The sequence below is a fragment of the Euleptes europaea genome, chromosome 12 (assembly GCF_029931775.1).
Source record: "Euleptes europaea isolate rEulEur1 chromosome 12, rEulEur1.hap1, whole genome shotgun sequence".
NCBI classification, from domain to species: domain Eukaryota; kingdom Metazoa; phylum Chordata; class Lepidosauria; order Squamata; family Sphaerodactylidae; genus Euleptes; species Euleptes europaea.
This window is the reverse complement of record NC_079323.1, coordinates 8425887-8445680: the sequence shown is the minus strand read 5'-3', so window position 1 is coordinate 8445680 and position 19794 is coordinate 8425887. Positions and strand designations below refer to the sequence as shown.

The 19794-nt window shown below is 46.3% G+C and overlaps 1 protein-coding gene across 10 annotated transcripts in view; it reads left to right on the top strand.

Moving 5' to 3' along the window:
- The window catches only part of DLG2 (discs large MAGUK scaffold protein 2), a 970480-nt gene that overhangs the window by 577023 nt on the left and 373663 nt on the right, over window positions 1–19794 (top strand). For 6 of the 10 annotated variants that reach the window (XM_056858111.1, XM_056858108.1, XM_056858105.1 and 3 more), the window contains exon 1: window positions 14784–15113. The exons of the other annotated variants lie outside the window; for them this stretch is intronic. In XM_056858111.1, coding sequence (XP_056714089.1) covers window positions 14784–15113 — 330 coding nt within the window. Of the gene's footprint in view, window positions 1–14783; window positions 15114–19794 lie in introns of those variants that run through there. 10 annotated transcript variants of the gene reach the window in all.

The window sequence follows — 19794 nt, the reverse complement described above, 5'->3', positions numbered from 1 at the left end:
AGGTCTATAAAATGATGCATGGTATGGAGAGAGTGGACAGGGAGATGCTTTTTTCCCTCTCTCCTAATACCAGAACACGGGGTTATCTGCTGAAGCTGGAGGGTGAGAGATTCAAAACAGATAAAAGGAAGTATTTCTTCTCACAACACATAGTTAAATTATGGAACTCCCTGCCCCGGGATGTGGTGATGGCTGCCAACTTGGAAGGCTTGAAGAGGGGAGTGGACATGTTTATGGAGGAGAGGGCTATTTATGGCTACTAGTAAAAATGGATACTAAATGACGCACAGCTATTATTTCCAGGATCAGAGGAGCATGCCTATTATATTAGGTGCTGTGGAACACAGGCAGGATAGATGCTGCTGCAATTGTCTTGTTTGTGGGTTTCCTAGAGGAACCTGGTTGGCCACTGTGGGAACAGACTGCTGGACTTGATGGACCTTGATCTGATCCAGCATGGCCTTTCTTATGTTCTTATTTGCATGTATCCTCAGGATATTTGCACATTCGCTGTAACAGGTGAACAGGGCTCGCATCGTTTCATGTGTATAGGTGATGTGAGCGATGGTCCCAAGGGCATCTGTATCTCGGAGAGTGTAGAAGATTTCATCTGTGCTGAATCACCAGATTAAACCACTAAACCTGTGGTTCTCAGACTGTAGGTTGGGATGCTCTAGGCTGGACAAACACTTGTTGCTCCAGGCTGATCCTGCATTGAGCAGGGGGTTGGACTAGATGGCCTGTATGGCCTCTTCCAACTCTACGCTTCTATGATTCTCTGTATATCTTCAAATCTCAGCCTGTGTAAGACCCCTCCTGGCTCTTTTGTTTGCACCCTCAAGAAGCGATGTCACATCACTAAGGAAAAGTGAAAATTGACTTTTGCCAACTGCGCGGTACCTTCTGCAGTAGTTCTGAAGTTCAAGTTAGTTTTCTCTATCAGATGCGCCCTTTACGAAGCTTCCCATTTCTTTTATCTCCAGTTTCGTGATGGCTGGCGTCCTCATCCAACTAATGGCTTATTGGTAGAGTAATTTAAATCTTTAATGAAGGATCCTTTGGTAGAGCAGCCTTTAATTGCTATTTTTGTCCTTAAATGAAATGTTAATTTTTCGTTTCATCAGATTCTTCCATGTTCGCGGCAGCCAGGGAGGCTCTCAATTGGAAAGTGTGGGAAGTCGCTGTGTCTTGTTACCGCTGTAATAGATGAAAGGCACTGAAAGGCACAAAGCTTTGCTCATGGAATTGATTGTCAAGCCTTTAAAAAAAAAGGATTCTGGTGCTAGTTTAATAGTTCCTTTTTGGAAGGACAGAGGAGCACCTGTGTCTTTTCCTCTGAATGGATCTTGGGTGGCTAGGCCAAGAAAGCAGTGATGGATGGACCAGGGGTCTCAATCTGGATGTAGGCACCTTCGAAGGTTCTCTGAAGAGAGCCAGTGTGGTGTAGTGGTTAAGGTTCTGAAGAAGAAGAGTTGTTTTTTATATGCCGACTTTCTCTACCACTTAAGGGAGACTCAAACTGGCTTACAATCACCTTCCCCTCACCCCACAGACACCCTGTGAGGTAGGTGGGGCTGAGAGAGCTCTAAGAGAGCTGTGACTAGCCCAGGGTCACCCAGCTGGCTTCGTGCGTAGGAGTGGGGAAACAAATCCAGTTCACCAGATTAGCCTCCATCTCTCATGTGAAGGAGTGGGAAATCAAACCCGGTTCTCCAGATCAGCATCCACTGCTCCAAACCACCACTCTTAACCACTATACCACGCTGGCTCTTAGTGAAGTTTTGCACTAGGATCTGGGTAAACCCGGGTTCAAATCCCCACTCTGCCATGGCAACTTTCTGGGTGACCCTTGGGTCAGCCGCACACTCTCAGCCTTGACCCTGGCAAGAGGAGGGCTGTCACTTAGAGGAGGGCAGGGAGCTGTTCCAGTTGGCAGCAGAGGATAGGACTCGCAATTGTGGGTTTAAATTGAGGGCAGAAAAGTACCGGCTGGATATTAGGATCAATTTTTTTACAGTAAGAGTTGTTTGACAGTGGAATCAGCTGCCTAGGGAGGTGGTGAGCTCCCCCTCAGTGGCAGTCTTTAAGCCGGGGTGGGGAACATCAGGCCTGGGGGCCGTATAAGGCCCGCAAAATCATTTGGTCTGGCCCTTCGTGGGTCCTGGAAGATCTCTAGCTCAGAAGGATCTAAGACTGTTGATCCGCCCCCTCCCCAGGACAGGAATAGCCTCTGTTTAAGGCAGATGTGAGTTTGTTTTGTTGAGAAAAGGAACCCTTTTCCCCCTTGCAGAAGAGTCATTAGCTATGGAGCTGCTAGGACCGCCCAAGAAACTGTGTTAACCCTTTCCTACCCGGGCCATGGAGAAATGTATTCCCTCTGTATTACAAAAGGGCTGGGGGTGGAAGTGGTGACAATGGAGGGGTTAAAGGGGGCAGGGCCAGAATGCACGGACGGGGGGCGGGGAGAGAGTTCTTAGCCAGTGTGTCCTCATTTCATTCCTGCAGGCGGAAGTAGCAAGAGCCGGCTATAGAATCTGGCCCCGACCATGCGGAGCAGGAACAACTCCGGCGTGTATGGCCTGTGAATTATGTTATAAATATCCAAATAGCCCTTGGTGGAAAAAAGGTTCCCCACCCCTGCTTTAAGCAGAGGCTAGACAAGCACTTGTCAGGGATGCTCTAGGCTGATCCTGCATTGAGCAGGGGCTAGATGGCCTATATGGCCCCTTCCAATGCTATGATTCTATGATTCTAAGTATTTGAGAGCCAGCATTGTATAGTGGTTAAGAGTGGTAGAGGAGTTTGTTTTGAGGAGAACCAAGAAAATTGAAGTTTTGAGGAGATGCAGATCATTGTTGAAGTGATGGGAAATTACCAAGCTGTATTGTCATACTGGGAGGCCATCCCAGCAAAGCAAGGGTATCACTCTATGACAGAAAATGAACCTGGGATCCTCAACATACAAACCACAGGTTCGAGCACTGGTCTTTGGAAGCTCTGGTTGTTGGAAGGAAAGGTTCCCTGCTTTGGGTGGCCCATCTTCATGAAGGTTCCTCTTTCACCTAGAGCAGGAATGTCGATAGGGTTGTCAGGTCTGGGTTGGGAAATACCTGGATATTTTGTGGGCGGAGCCTGAGGAGGGTGGGGTTTGGGGAGGGGAGGGACTTCAATGCCATAGAGGCAATTGCCAAAGGCCATTTTCTCCAGGTGAATTGCTCTCTATCGGCTAGAAATCAGTAGTAGTAGTAGTAGTAGTAGTAGTAGTAGTAGTAGTAGTAGTAGTAGCAGTAGAAGAGTTGGATTTTATATGCCAACTTTCTCTACCACTTAAGGGAGAATGAAATTGGTTTAATCACATTCCCTTCCCCTCCCCACAACAGACACCCTGTGAGGTAGGTGGGGCTGAGAGAGTGTGACCAGTTCAAGTTCACCCAGCTGGCTTCATGTGTAGGAGTGGGGAAACAAATCCAGTTCACCAGATTAACCTCTGCCACTCATGTGGAGGAGTGGGGAATCCAACCTGGTTCTCCAGATCAGAGTCCACCGCTCTAAACCACCGCTCTTAACCACTACACCACACTGGCTCCATGGGAGATCTCCAGCCACTACCTGGAGGTTGGCAACCCTAGGTGTCATGGGCCGGATCTGGCCCCTTGAGAGCTCTTATTCGGCCCGCAAGCCAGCCGAGGCAGCCATCCCCCTCCACTCTCAATCTGGGCTGGCGAGGCATGGCTCGGCCCCCACAAGTGACATTTATGTCATATCCGACCCTTGTAACAAATGAGCTCGACGCCCCTCGCCTAGGCCTTGATAGTGCGCACAGACCCTGTCCTTCTGTAGAAATCCTTGAGATTGTGATGGCTGAAATCTGCCACGCTTATGAATTTCCTCCTGTATCAGTACAAGAACATTTTTGGAATGTCTGAAAGAAGTGTCAATATTCTTTCTCCAGTTGCAGCTTACAGTGGGTTTATTATAATTCCGCTGCATTTCATCTTTTTTACACTTTTGGTTGGGGGGCAAAATCTGTTCCGTGTAGGCTTGTCTTCCAAGCTGCTCCTAGCTTTTTTCCTTTCGGAGCTTGATTAACAATTTATTTATTTCCCCAGATGTGTGTTTTTGTTTCCCATCTGCATGTTCTGCCCAGAGCCAATTGGTCTCGAAGTTTATTTTTGGTTTGTGTATGGTGCCGGGAAGGAGGCAGCCGGGGTGATCTGTTTTTAATTGATCGGCAGGATGAACGAGCACCTTGCATTCATTTCCCCCGACTTAAGGCCTTCAACCGCCAATAAATTGACATTTGCTGCCCGATCAGCAGCAGGTCAGCCTTAGTTCAACACGTTATCAGAGACCTCCAATATGAAACCGTTTATTTAAATGAAGAGTTTGAGCACAGAGCCATGCGAGCCCAGTCCAGATTGAGACAGAAATGCATTCCATCCCATGCTGGGTACGATGCTTCCATTACGGTAAATGAAATGGAATTCTTCTTAATTAGTTGACCTAATTTGCCAAGCCGTTGACTCGTTATTTTCTCAGGCAGTCGTACATGTAAGTAGTATACTTTGGAAATGTTGAAATAACTTCCTCATTTGTGTTGTTTGCTCACACATCCAGAAATACGAGCAAGACTTTTCTCACGCGACATGTAATGGAATGTTTAAATTAGGAGATCCCATTTTTGAACCTCTCTCTTGTGGTGTATTTAACAGCTCCATTCCTTCGTTCAGGCAGGACTGCCATGGGTTGACTACATGTTAATCCACTCCTGAATTGTAACATGCAGGCTTTTTTTAAAAAAATGGGGAATATTAAAAATGGTGTCCCCGTATCTGAAGGCTGAAGTGGTCCAGTTCATGGGTTGGATTACAACTGAACTCCAGACTACAGAGATCAATGTGTCTGAAGAAAATGGAGGGTTTTGAGGGTGGACTCTGTGACATTATATCCCTCTGAGGCCCCTCTCCTCCCTAAACCCTGTCTTCCTCAGGCTCCACCCCCAAATCTCAAGGAATTTCCCAACCCAGAGTTGGCCAACCCTGCTTTGGCATCTGGACCTTTTGTAGTTTGGAATTTATTAGTCACGTCATGTTTTTTTGTTGTAAATTATGCTGTGTGTAGTCTTCCTTCAGTCCTTGAGATAATCTGGATTAAAAAAAGGGAAGAAGAAGAAGTAGTAGTAGTAGCAGCAGTAATAGTAGTAGTAGGTTTTTATATGCCGACTTTCTCTACCACTTAAGGAAGAATCAAACTGGCTTACAATCACCTTCCCTTCCCCTCCCCACAACAAACACCCTGTGAGGTAGATGGGGCTGAAAGAGCTCTTTGAGAAATATGACTAGCCCAAGGTCACCCAGATGGCTTCATATGTAGGTGTGGGGAAACATGGTAGTGGTTAAGAGCAGTGGTTTGGAGCGGTGGACTCTGATCTGGAGAACCGGGTTGGAGTACCCACTCCTCTGCATGAGCTCCAAACCACCGCTCTTAACCACTACACCACGCTGGCTCTCTAAAATGAAACGTTGAAATGGCAGTGTAGGGATTTGAACCCAGGTCTTCCAGGTCTTAGTCCAGTACTCTAGCCACTACACCACATCTATGATGGTGTCAATGGGTGTCTGCCAAAATATTCTAAGATTGTGTCTCCCACTCCTTTCAGCAGTGTTATGGCTGTGGAGAGGACGGCACTTTTTAAACAGCTCAGCTAGTGAATGGCTGCTGTCGATGCCACCCTCCAGCCAAAGAAGTTGGCCAAAATTATGGACTGCCCATAACATAGTCCAAATGTGTGATGGGCTATAAACTCCCCAATGGCCCAATCTCCTTGAAGATTTCAAGGTAAAAAAATTTGGTAGAAGATTTCTGACCAGTCTCTTACGTGCTGCTCAGATTTAATGTAGCAGCAAACTAGAAAAGCAGTTAAAGTCTCATCTTTTTTTATGACCGCTGTATAAAAAGGATGCAACAGGTTATGGAGATGCTGAAATGGACTAACTGCATGGGAGTCTGAAATGGACCCGCAAAGGGCAATGAATTTATTGAAAACTGGGTCTTATTTGTTCAGCGTCAGAACAACGTGTTCAATGGCAATGTTGGGCCATGGCTGCCATTCTTGTTGTGGTCACAATGTGCAGTATATGTGTAAATGTTGGGTTGGAACCAAAGATGCTCTTCCATTGGCATAACAACATTGCCATTGGTAGGGGTGCCAGGTCGGTGGTTTCAGCGGGCAATTGCCCACCAATCCACCAGGCTGCTCTGGAGAGGGATTGCACGTGTGCGCACCTGCCCGCAACACGATTGTGTCACGTCCATCTCTGTGGCCACTTTATCACTCAGTCTCTAGCCCCGCTCCCCAAAACCTCCCGCCAATGGATAGGCGGGACCTGGCAACCCTATCCATTGGTGGAGGGGAGGTTGATACCTGTCAATTTCCCCCTGCACCCCCATTTGACCCACTATAATGTTTGGAACAGAATTTTGAGGATCTGGTGCATTGCTCAGGAACAAGGCATGAGGAAAGTCCATTTTCTGCTTGCTTCACTCCATTCGTGGTGCTTTGGAGTCAGCCCTTAACTACTGTAATTTGAATCAAATTTTTTGAAAATGCCATTGAGTGGTATCCTGCCTTGGATTGGATGACCTTCCAGTAGAAGTTTTGCTGAAGGGCTGCTGAAGATGAACAGCTCCTTAGATTTGAGGAAGGCTTCCCACTTTGCTTAGTGGCATGGTTGGATACAGGCCATAGCATGTCATTGGTTGGAAATGAGCTAGGTTAGCGACTCTGTTTTATGTGGGGTGTGATGTCAGGCGTGGGCGAAATTCTGTTGGGCCCTCCACCTTGTAGAATGGCCTGCCTTTAGAGGTCAGGAAAGGTTCCCACGCTTCTGTCCTTCCGCCGAATATATGAAAGAGGATTCTTCAGCACTGCATTTCTAGAAAGGTAACATTGCTGCATTGTAAGGGAATAGTTCAGGACAGCACTCTTATAAAGGGAACAGGACTGTGGACTATACCACTTGTGTATGGGGGTGGAAAGTGCTGTCAGGTCACAGCCGACTTATAGCAACCCCGTAGGGTTTTTGAAAAAGAGACGATCAGAAGCGGTTTACCACTGCCTGCCACTCTGTAGTGACCCTGGACTTCCTTGGTGGTCTCCCATCCAGGTACTCACCAGGACTGACCTTACTTAGCTTCTAAGATCTGACAAGATTGAGCTAGCCTGGACTATCCAGGTCAGGACATCACCATGTATGGCGATGGTGGAAAGTGCCTCTATCCATCTATCCTCTTCTCTATTTAAGGATAGATGGATCACACGAAGTGCTGGTATCTCTTTACTCTGCTCAGACCTCACCGAGAGTACTGCGTTCAGTTTTGGGCACCGCAATTTAAGAAAGATGTAGATAAGCTGGAACATGTCCAGAGGAGGGCAACAAAGATGGTGAGGGGTCTGGAGACCAAGTCCTATGAGAAAAGGTTGAAGGAGTTGGATATGTTTAGCCTGAAGAGGAGAAGACTGAGAGGGGATATGATAACCGTCTTCAAGTACTTGAAGGGCTGTCATATAAGAGGAGGGTGCCGAGTTGTTTTCTGTTGCCCCAGAAGGTCGGAACAGAACCAACGGGTTGAAAGTAAATCAAAAGAGTTTCCGTCTAGACATTAGGAAGAATTTTCTAACAGAGCGGTTCCTCAGTGGAACAGGCTTCTTCGGGAGGTGGTGAGCCCTTCTTCCCTGGAGGTTTTTAAGCAGAGGCTAGATGGCCATCTGTCAGCAATGCTCATTCTATGACCTTGGGCAGATGATGAGAGGGAGGGCATCTTGGCCATCTTCTGGGCATGGAGTAGGGGTCACTGGGAGTGTGGAGGGAGGTAGTTGTGAATTTCCTGCATTGTGCAGGGGGTTGGACTAGATGACCCTGGTGGTCCCTTCCAACTCTATGATACTATGATTCTATGGACTCACATTCTAGCCGTATCTGAAGAAGGGAGCTGTGGCTCATGCCAGAAATTTTGTTAGTCTTTCAGATGCTACTGGACTCTTGCTCTTTTCTACCGTATGAGTTTTTTGTAACTGATGTTTTTATATGTAGCCTGTATTCCAGGCCCTGTGTTTTTAACAAATGTATAGTGGACACCTTGTAATACACATAATTATTTTGTTATAATTTGTAGTTTCCAGCTCAACCTTTGAGATGCCCAATTAACAGCTGCTACAGGTTAGATGCTCAGTGGATGTATCTGCTAATTCAGAAGAGAATTGCCGCACGTGGTTTAGAACAACAGCCCTGTGTTCCACCTCTGCTTTGCAAATCGGGAGTATAATGGAATCTTGGGAGGGGAGGGATGTAATGCATCGCAACAGCTCCAAGCTCCATACTACAGGCAGGCCTGCATAATAGATGCTGTAATGCATTGTTAACCGTTATCATTCATGTGTGTTAAAGTGTTGCGGTTATTGCCCGCGACAGTTTTTCATGAGCATTATAATGTTAAGTTATATAATGAATGCCTAGCATGGGGAAGAATGTGGTTTAACAAGCCTCGTTTGCATTGTTCACGGCATGCGCACCATGTCCCTGTGCGCCAAGATGCTCCTGCTTGCAGCTGCGTTCCATGTTAGCCAGACGGCACCTTCTTGGTTGCAAAGAGCCTTTGGAGGGGATGCTTAGCAGTAGCAAAGGAGAGCTTATCGGGTGGGCGGGGGTTCAAAGGGGAAGAAAGGGTTAAGCGAGTTTTTGGGTGGGATAGTTCAGCATGGTTCCTGAATTGTCTCTTCCAACTTAACCGCAACCCTATGAATTAATGGCCTCCCAAACGCCCTATCTTTAACAGCCTCACTCAGTTCTGCACACAACGCAGAGTTAAATTGTGGAACTCCCTGCCCCAGGATGTGGCGATGGCTGGCAACTTGGAAGGTTTTAAAAGGGGAGTGGACATGTTCATGGAGGAGGGGGCTATCCATGGCTACTAGATCAAAATGGATACTAGTCATGATGCTTAACTATTGTCTCCAGGATCAGAGGAGCATGCCTGTTATCTTAGGTGCAGTTGAACACAGGCAGGACAATGCTGCTGCACTCATCTTGTTTGTGGGCACGGTTGGCCACTGTGTGAACAGACTGCTGGCCTCGATGGACCTTGGTCTGATCCAGCATGGCTTTTCATATGTTCTTATGTTCTTTTCTTTTCTTTTTAAATAATTTTTATTGAATTTCAGTAGGGTACAGAAAAGAAAAGGGTGAAAAAAGGGGGAAATGTTTCAAATCAACATAATGTGATCCATGTCCGGGGCAACCCCCACATTGTGTCTTACCCCGAATAATGCTTTAACCCTTATTATGCTAATGATGGTTACACTACTTGATTTAACCTCTCATTCAAATTATATTTCAAGCTTATCTATATCTTTACGTCTACTTCATCGTCTTCTCTTATTCTTCTTATCTAGCCACAGGTTTATTTGTCCTTATAAGCTATATCACTATGATACTATGTTCTTATGTTCTTGGACACTGAGAGCTGTGGCTTCCTTTATGGAGTCGATCCATCTCATGTTGGGTCTTCCACTTCTCCTACTGTCTTCCACTTTCCCTTGCATTATTGGCTTTTCCAGCAAGTTATGCTTGGGGGGGGGGGGAGATGCTCTATAGGTAATTTGGATTCATTTTTTTCTTCCTAGCACCATTTTGATTTTTTAAAAATCAACACAAGATGTTTAAGAGAGGTTTTCCGGGTAATTGTGAACAACGCATTTGTGTCCACTTCCTTGTACTCAGCTTTGAGATATTTGGGGATAAGCTGTTCTTTATTGGACTGGGTCGCTCCCACCTGCCTCGTGCGGCACTGTTGGAGTATGTAAAAAGCATCCTGGTGAACAGGCCCCAGCTGCTTATAAAGAGCCAAATGACTGACGAAAACTGGACTCCCTGTTGGCCTTTGATGAACTGAATGGAAAGGTGAATTGGCAGGTGTTTAACAATCCCTAGTCTGAAACATCATCTGGGGAGCAACACTGATTCTATGAATTTAGGGAGGACAGGAAGGGTTGTGTCAGTGTTTGGCTCTCGTGGCCCTCTCTTACATGCCCAGGGAAATGCTGATCACCATTTTGGGGCCAGGAAGCAGTTTTCCTCCAGGCCAGATTAGCCCGGAATCCTGGAGGGTTCCACCCCCAATCTTCTGGGCATGGAGTAGGGGTCACTGGGGGTATGGCAGGGAGGTAGTTCCGAATTTCCAGCATTGTGCAGGGGGTTGGACTAGATGACTTTGGAGGTCCCTTCCAACTCTATGATTCTATGATTCTCTGGTCAGGCCAGAGGCTCATCTAGCAGGGGAGTGCAGCTGAATGAGATCGGGGCTGAGCTTCTGGCCCTCCTCTTCTTGTAGGTATTTAAGCCTGGTGTGGCCAGAGGCAGGAGTCAAAAGGCTCTTATCTCACAGCCTAATAACCTAACTGAGTCAGAGCTAGTGGATTTAGGGCTAGCCAGGATGTGTTTAATTCCTAGTTCCACCCTCCCATCCTATTTGCTTACCCTGGTAGTTCCTTGCAACTCTGTGATTCTATGAGTCTATGATTCTAATCCCTAGAATCCAGGGAGATCACAATGTACTCCCCACCAGCTCAGTGTTGTCTGCTTTGTTCGGCGGCAGCTTTCTCGGATCTGTTACCTACAATCTGTTGGTTGGAGATGCCAGGGACCAAACAGTGACCTTCAGCAGGTGCGGCATGTGCTCTGCACCTGAGCTACTACCCCCTCTTCCCAATCTGGTTGACTAACCCTAGAACAGTTTGGAGATATTGTAAATATGGAAGAGGGAGCCATTCAAACTGGAGGAAGGCTCCGGAGGTGGGAGGAAGGTTTCACACTTGGCTGAGCGGAGTGATAGGATAAAGGCCATTGTCTGTGGAAGAGACAAGAATAATAATAATAATAATAATAATAAGAAGAAGAAGAATTGGTTTTTATATGCCAACTTTCTCTACCACTTAAGGAAGAATCAAACTGGCATACAATCACCTTCCCTTCCTCTCCCTACAACAGACACCCTGTGAGATAGGTGAGGCTGAGAGAGCTCTAAGAGAGCTGTGACTAGCCCAAGGTCACCCAGCTGGTTTCTTGTGTAGGAGTGGGGAAACCAACCTAGTTCACCAGATTAGAGTCCATCACTCATGTGGAGGAGGAGGAGAAGAGGAAGAGGAAGAAGAAGTGTTGGTTTTTATATGCCAACTTTCTCTACCTTTTTAAGGAGAATCAAACAAGCTTACAACTTCCTTCCCTTCCTCTCCCCACAACAGACACCTTGTGAGGTAGGTGGGGCTGAGAGTGTTTGGAGAGAACTGTGACAGGCCCAAGGTCACCCAGCAGGCTTCATGTGGAGGAGTGGGGAAACCAACTCGGTTCACCAAATCAGAGTCCTTCACATATGCGAAGGAGCGGGGAATCAAACCCGGATCTCCGGATCTCCACCGCTCCTAACCACTACAATGTGTGACTGGCCCAGGTTTCCCTGACAGAGTGGGGAATGCAAACCTGGTTCTCTCAGATGTTGGCTCTCAGTAAGCAGGTCTTTCTGATACCTGTCAACCGCAGGTCAAAAGGAACAGGGCCAAACAGATTTGGCTGGCGGTGAGTTCCGCAAGAGAGAAGAAAGGCTCTTTCTCAGGTGCCTACCGATCTGACCTCCGATAGTGCACTCTCAGAGAGGAATATTGCCTCGGTTGGATGTCATTTCAGCTCCTTGGCTTCCCGGGGACTACATTTGTGCTGATACCCAAGCATTGAACTGGTTCCTGGAATCAAGCTTTCTTGTCCCCTCCACCCCCATGCTAATTATAACTCTGCCTTTGGGAGTTGTGACCAACCATGCATGCAGTGGCTCTTCCACGTCAAGCCAGTCCTAATTCTTCCAGAGTCCATCCAGTCAAATCCCTTCAGCCTCTATGCGTGGCTAGCCAATGTCAACAGTACAAGTGGCCTCCGTGTGATTTCAGAAGAAGAAGAAAATCACAGAATCATAGAATCATAGAGTTGGAAGCGACCACCAAGGTCATCTAGTCCAACCCCCTGCTCAATGCAGGAAATACACAACTACCTCCCCCCTCCACACCCCTAGTGACCCCTACTCCATGCCCAGAAGATGACCAAGATGCCCTCCCTCTCATAATCTGCTTAAGGTCATAGAATGAGCATTGCTGACAGATGGCCATCTAGCCTCTTCTTAAAAACCTCCAGGGAAGGAGAGCTTACCACCTCCCGAGGAAGCCTGTTCCACTGAGGAACTGCTCTGACTGTTAGAAACTCTTCCGTCTAACATCTAGACGGAAACTCATTTGATTTACTTTCAACCCGTTGGTTCTGGGCCGACCTTCTGGGGCAACAGAAAACAACTCGGCACCCTCCTCTATATGACAGCCCTTCAAGTACTTGAAGATGGTTATCATATCACCTCTCAGTCCTCTCTTCAGGCTAAACATACCTGGCTCCTTCAACCTTTCTTCCATCCTGGATGCAAAATAGGTACTGGAGAACACAAATCTTTATGGGGAGGTGAGTCATCCATCCCTACCCTTCGCTGTGCCCGATTAGAGTTACACGGCTCCTTTCCTAGAACCCCCCGTGGCCTGATAACAATGACGTAAAGCGATTGCTCCAATTTTACGACTTCAAATATATCAGCTTGGAGAGCTTTAATGCATGCTGTTGAATATTTGATACATTTTTCTCTTGAAAGCTTGCGTGGTTCTAGGGCATTGGGTGGGGAACACTGACTTCATCGTTGAGTGAAGAGTGAAATGTGAGCCGTTGTCCATCAAATGCGAGAAGGTGATCCTTCAAGTATAGTAGTCACAGACTATGTTGACCTTTATAGGCAATAATGAGTACTCTTAGTACTCTGAATTTTACCCCAAAGCAGGTTGGCCTCTAATGGAGAGCTTCTAAAACTGGTTAGAATCATAGAATCATAGAGTTGGAAGGCCATACAGGCCATCTATTCCAACCCCCTGCTTAATGCAGGATCAGCCTAGAGCAGGGGTGTCAAGCATAAGGCCTGGGAACTGGATCCGGTCCCTTGAGAGCTCCTATCCAGCCCACGAGCCAGCTGAGGCCCAGCCCAACCAAGTGACATTTGTGTCATATCCGGCCCTTGTAACAATTGAGATCGACACCCCTGGCCTAGGGCATGCCTGACAAGTGTCTGTCCAGCCTCTGCTTAGGTTTGATCCCGGTGGATTGTACATTCTGTCAGCCTCGTTGTGGCATTTTGACCCAATGAACACACACATGAACGCACACACCAAGCTGCCTTATACTGAATCAGACCATCTGTCCATCAAGGTCAGTATTGTTTACTCAGACTGGCAGCAACTCTCCGTGGTTTCAGGTAGAGGTCTTTCACATCACCTTCTGCCTGATCCTTTATGACTGGAGATGCCAGGGATTGAACCTGGGACCTCCTGCGTGCAAAGGCCCTACCCTTCAAAGCTTCTTACTGCAGGCCAAAGTACGTGTATCAACAGTTGTACCTCTGAAGTAAGAACTAAAGCTGATTCATGTTGGCAAGCCACCTCTTGGTCTGGGAGCCCTCCCCTATTGCGGCACATGTGTAGAGTTGCTCAGAGATGTGAAACCATCTATGAAGAAGAAGAAGAGGAAGAAGAAGAAGAAGAAGAAGAGGAAGAAAAAGAAGAAGAAAAAGAAAAAGAAGAGGAAAAGAGCTGGTTTTATATGCCGACTTTCTCTGCCACTTAAGCGAGACCTAAACCGGCTTACACTCACCTTCCCTTCCCCTCCCCACAACAGACACCCTGTGAGGTAGGTGGGGCTGAGAGAGTGTGACTAGCCCAACGTCACCCAGGTGGCTTCATGTGTAGGAGTGGGGAAACAAATCCAGTTCACCAGATTAGCATCCGCTGCTCATGTGGAGGAGTGGGGAATCAAACCCGGTTCTCCAGATCAGAGTCTACTACTCCAAACTACCACTCTTAAACACTACACCATGGTGGCTCCTATTTAGTCCTCAGAAGGACATTTACTCTCTAAATATATAGATATATATGGTTTTCCGTTTCATGACTGAGCCCAACTTATGAAATGTATATATTTCCATCCCCACTGTGTGTTCCTTCTGTTTGGAGATTGGAGAGTTTATAAAACTGTAATGCATCTTTCCAAGCACACATTCAGTCTTTGCCAAGCTGAGATGTGAGCCACTCATTTTGTCCAAGGGCAAGGTGGAGGTGGTGGGGGAAGAGATTTCTCAGAGCCTCCCATGTTTATTAGTTTATCTTAGGCTAGCTGAGCTCTTCCCAGAGGGAACGCTTTTGTTGCCCAGACTTCCATGCATAACCGTTTTAGCAAAAGCGTGCTCGTATTTCGAGGCAGGGAGGCGGCGGCAAAATTGGAGCCAAAAAACCTACATGGCTATTTTTCCTCCCCCCACCCCCATGCTCCGATTCTCTCTCCCCCCAATCCAACAGGGGGAGGTTTTGTAGTTCAGGGCTTGTAAACCCAGCTGTGTAGAGCATTGATTGCTTCTGCCTGGAGCAGGGATGCTGTCAAGTTGCTCTGCGAGTTGAGTCATCTATTGACAGAGAGCTACTCGCCAGCAGATGATGCTGTGCAGCTCCCCTCTTCCCGGCTCCCACGATGCACCTCTGAGAGCAGCTGTCAAAAGGTACTCGAAGGGACTACGGAGCAGGACTTTTTGCATCTGCTGAGGAGAGGAGTGAAGGGGGAAGATCGCAAGGGGGTGGCAGAGGAACGAGACCACTGCACGACATGACCGCCTATCTCCCTAGGCAGCACGGCTGCTGCCGGGGGTCCGACGGGATGGAGCCTGCCAGAGGTGTTCCTGCGCTCCCCAGGGAGAGCCACTGCGCGTGTGGTTGGCAGCCGGGCTCCCAGGGGCGCTGTTATAAGCCGCAGGCATCGCCGGCTCCTGCTTCGGGACCCTTGGGTCCGACTCTGAGCCAACCCAAGGCTAAGCGCAGCGCTTCATGGGACAAGGGGCCGAAAAGTCCCCCCAAAACCTTAACGAAGGCAAAGGCGGCCGCAGGGGAGTGGTGGTCTGATTGTACCTGCCCTCACAGCTGGTACCGACCGGTACAGGTGAGACTCTTTTCTAAGTTGCAGGAGTCTATGGGAGTCCAAAAGGCAAAAAGTTACTTATTTCCTGCTGGGGTTGCAAAGTTGTTGTTTTTTTCTCTCTCCAAGAAAGAGCTTGATTGTTGCATAGCAATGCTTTTCGAGCCAAGGCACGCTGATCGTTTCTAATAGTCAGTTAGGAAACTTCACACCAGCATCAAATGTTTCCCCCTTCCCTTTAAATGTAGTCTGTTTATCATCTGAAGGAAAGTAGTGGCTTGATTGTATTTGCCAATGGATGCAAATTTGAGTGTGAGTTCTTTTTATCTGGTTTTAAAAAAAATATAACTGGACAAAAAAGGTTCCAAAACAGATGGGAAGATAGAATTACTTCAATGCCTACTTCAAAAACCACAGATTTGTATTATGCAGCTTTGGTTTCCTTCCCCCCCCCCCCGAGTTGAGGGCATGTGTGTATAGTGTATGCATGTATTTATAAAAAACAAAATGTACAACCAAGATTTGGTTTGATGTTTCAAACTACAGACCATGCATGGTTCCTTGGAATCAATTAGGGTCAGAATAATTGGACTTAGTATAGCCCTGCACTGAACAACTAACTTCACTGTAATGCTCCTTTGGCGATAATTCTGAAAAGATTCACAATTCCCACACACCATATTCTGACGGTCCCCTTTCTTCAGCAGTCATTTTAATCCTAGTCAAAAGCTTCTGAATAGACATCCTCTAAAACTGTGGTTCGGGGTCAGTTTTGCTTGGAGCAATATCTGGGAGAGATGTTTAAAAGTAAGAGAGGAAAAAACCAATACAGGCTTGTATTGGTTCAGTGTAGGGTACTATACTATCCTGTATGAAATGATCCTTTTCAGCACCCCATATATGTAAATGCTGTGTTTGAAAAGTAAATTGGGATTATTTTTTCCATTGTGATGAAGAGGGTTTTATGACCCCCCCCCCCCAACTGGCTAGAAAGGCAATAAAACATCTTGGTGTACCAGGGACTGAATTTATACCATGTAGTATCATGGCATTTTCCCTTTTAGCAGGATAAACTTCCCATTTTGAATATGCATATCCTTTTGCAGAAGGAGGAGGAAAAAAGCATGTGGTTCTCGGAATCAAAATTAATTTTTGACTAAGACTCATATACTTGATTTTTCGGAAGACTCTGTTTCGGCTTTCTGAAATTTCACAGAAGAGTTGGAATCTAGTGGACTTCGAGATTTATTGTTGTTGTGGCTTTCTGAAATTGAGAGTCCTTTAAAAACCATTTTGATGTAGTGGGCTGCTTTACACTACTTTTATTCATTTACTTATTTGTATGGCATCATTGTGGTATAGAGTATTAGGTGATCTCCCCCCACCCCAGTTAATCCCTTTCTGTAGACATACATTATGTTAACCATTAGGGGGGGGGGGACCCTTGATATGGTAAATGCTTTTGGGAAAGTACCTTGAGTGACAACTAGACAAATATTTCCAAGTGGCAGATGTCTTCCATCTGGCCGAATCACAATAGCACAATTACAAGAGGTTCGTAAGGTAGTCCTTATTTGGCAATCCAGGTCATGGAAAATAATGATATATATTTCACTCCTAATCAGCCCCCCTTTAGGTTAGGAGTAAAATGTTTGTAGCAATCATATCTTTTATTTATCCTCCTGCTGAGTGTCCCCCATTGCTACCGTGGCTCAGTGGTAGAGCATCTGCTTGGCATGCAGAAGGTCCCAGGTTCAATCCCCAGCATCTCCAGTTAAAGCGAGCAGGCAAGTAGGTGATGTGAAAGGCCTCAGCCTGAGACCCTGGAGAGCCGCTGCTGATTTGAGTAGACAATACTGACTTCCAAGAGTCAGATTCAGTAGAAGGCATCTTTATGTGTTCATATACCTGTTTACAGTCGGGGGGAGGAGATAATAGGTGTAAGGAGTTTTCCGTGAGTGGAATGTAACTCAGACTTGATAATGGTGGAGCTTCCCCAAGCCAAAAACACCGACAATTTCCCCTACATGTATACATTTACTTATTTGTATAGTATACAAATGGAGAATGGGGACAGAGTGAGTTTTCTCCCTCTCCCGTAATACTAGAGCTCAGAGGCACCCAATGAAGTTGATGGGCAATAGGCAATAGAGCCAGTGTGGTGTATTGGTTAAGAGTGGTGGTTTGGAGTGTTGGACTTTAATCTGGAGAACCGGGTTTGATTCCACACTCCTCCACATGAGCTGTGGACGCTAATTTGGTGAACCGGGTTGGTTTCCCCACTCCTCTACATGAAGTCAGCTGGGTGACCTTGGGCTAGTCACAGCTCTCTTAGAGCTCCCTCAGCCCCACCTACCTCACAGGGTGTCTGTTGTGGGGAGGGGAAGGTGATTGTAAGCCGCTTTGATTCTTTCTTAAGCGGTAGAGAAAGTTGGCATATAAAAACCAACTCTCCTTCTCCTTCTCCTTCTCCTTCTTCTCCTCCTCCTTCTCCTCTGCCTAGTGACCCTGGACTTCCTTGCTGGTCTCCCATCCTGGGCTGACCTTCCTTAGCTTCTGAGATCTGACAAGATCGGGCTAGCCTTGGTCGTCCATATCATTGTTCCTCCTTACTAACTGAAAATTTCACCATTTTCATGGTAAACTTTGAGATCCATAAAGCTTGATGTTAGAAGCAATTCTACTTCTTCTATACTAGATCCTAATAGATGAAGGTGTTTTAGTGTACGTAGGAATACTTACTGCAGAACACGATTCCTCACTTAGCAGAAGCGAGTCAGAGGATTTGATCCTTTTCCTGTAGTTGGTTTATTTCCTCTCCAACTGAACATATTAGCCCCAAAGGCATCTTTGCTCTGAAGTCAGAGATAAAACCAAAATGACCCGGCTGTAAGTCCATAGAGAGAACGAAAAGCCAAGGCTGCTCTGTATTTGTTTTTGGAAGCTAGTGAACAAGGGTTTAGGATGCTGTTTTTTTTAAACAAGTACTTTAAAAAGTAAAACCTGAGAATGGATACCTTCGCCTGGACAAATTTGTATCAGCCAAGCTAAAGCAGACAAGTGGTGAGACAAAGAGAGGGCTGAAGTTCTACTGTCATTTAGGATGCGAGGTAGCAATCTCTCATAGTCTGAAATAATAATAATAAAACACATTTGTGTAATTTTATTTAACTTTCCTCCCCTTTAGGGACACATTGTTGTCCCCTCTTCCATTTTAAACTCACAACAACAGTCCTGAGAGGTACTACAGCCGAGAGTGACTAGCCCAAGGTCACCCAATGAGCTTCTTGGCACAGTGAGGGTTCGAACCCGGGTCTCCCACATCGTAGTCAAATGCTCTAGCTACTATTCATTATGTTACTTATTTTTTCCTCATCTGCATGACCAGTAATATATTTGGCAAATCACATTGCTGTCCAGCGCTGTAATTGCATCTGTTTTTTTTGAGAGATTATGTCACTTGCTGATTTGTTTGTACGCTTGCAAATATGAAAGAGTTTTGCTTTCGACATTGGTTGTATGTTGGCTTTGTTACTGATTCTGAAAAAAAAATTGCTCAGAATGATACAAATAATCCTCACAAGGACCCTGCAAGGTAGGCTCCCATTCATATCCACACATTAGAATGAAAAGCTAAGGGACCACAGTTTGCTTAAATGTTACCCAATGGATTCATACTGAACTAAGACTTGCACGAGAAGATTTCATAACTTTTTGCTTAAACGCTGTACGTGCTGCATGCACATAAATCCTTTGAGACATTACAATCACACATACTGGGAGCACACTGACCTCACATAACAAGAGCACACATTATTCATGATCCTCCCAATACATGCTGGCATCATTGGGTATGTGCAGTCTTGCTTCATGTGAACGTGAACCCTGAAAAATCCAGCGGTCAATTCATGCATACTGAAGGAGTACACGTATGGTAAATATGCATTGTCCCTATACACACAGCATGGCGACCATGTGCATCAGGAAGATTGCAAGGTCATGTGTGATCCTCTTATGCATGGTTGGTAGGCTACCAGTACACTTGAAAGCCAGAGTGGTGTAGTGGTTAAGAGCAGTGGACTCTAATCTGGAGATTCAGGTTTGATTCTCCACTCCTCCACATGAAGCCTGCTGGGTGTCCTTGAGCTAGTCACAGTTCTCTGAACTCTCTCAGCCTCACCTACCTCCTAAGGTATATGTTGTGGGGAGAGGAAGGGAAGAAGATTGCAATCTGGTTTGATTCTCCTTAAAAGGTAGAGCAAGTCAGCGTATAAAAACCAACTCCTCCTCCTCCTCCTCCTCCTCCTCCTCCTCCTCCTCTTCTTCTTCTTCTTCTTCTTCTTCTTCTTCTTCTTCTTCTTCTTGTTGTCTAAAGAGGATCTGTGTGTATGCAGTTTGTACAATTCTCATCCCATGATTAAGAACATTTCTGATCATAGGGGCAAGGTCCTATGTACTATGTTTTGTATATATGCATATGTACTGTGCCCAAAAGAGATGAATAAGCATTGGTGGGAAGAAGAAGAGTTGGTTTTTATATGCTGACTTCTTCTACCACTTAAGGGAGAATCAAACCGGCTTACAATCACCTTCCCTTCCCCTCACCACAACAGACACCCTGTGAGGTAGGTGGGGCGCAGAGAGCTGTGACTAGCCCAAGGTCATCCATCTGGCCTTATGGGTAGGAGTGGGGAAACCAACCCGG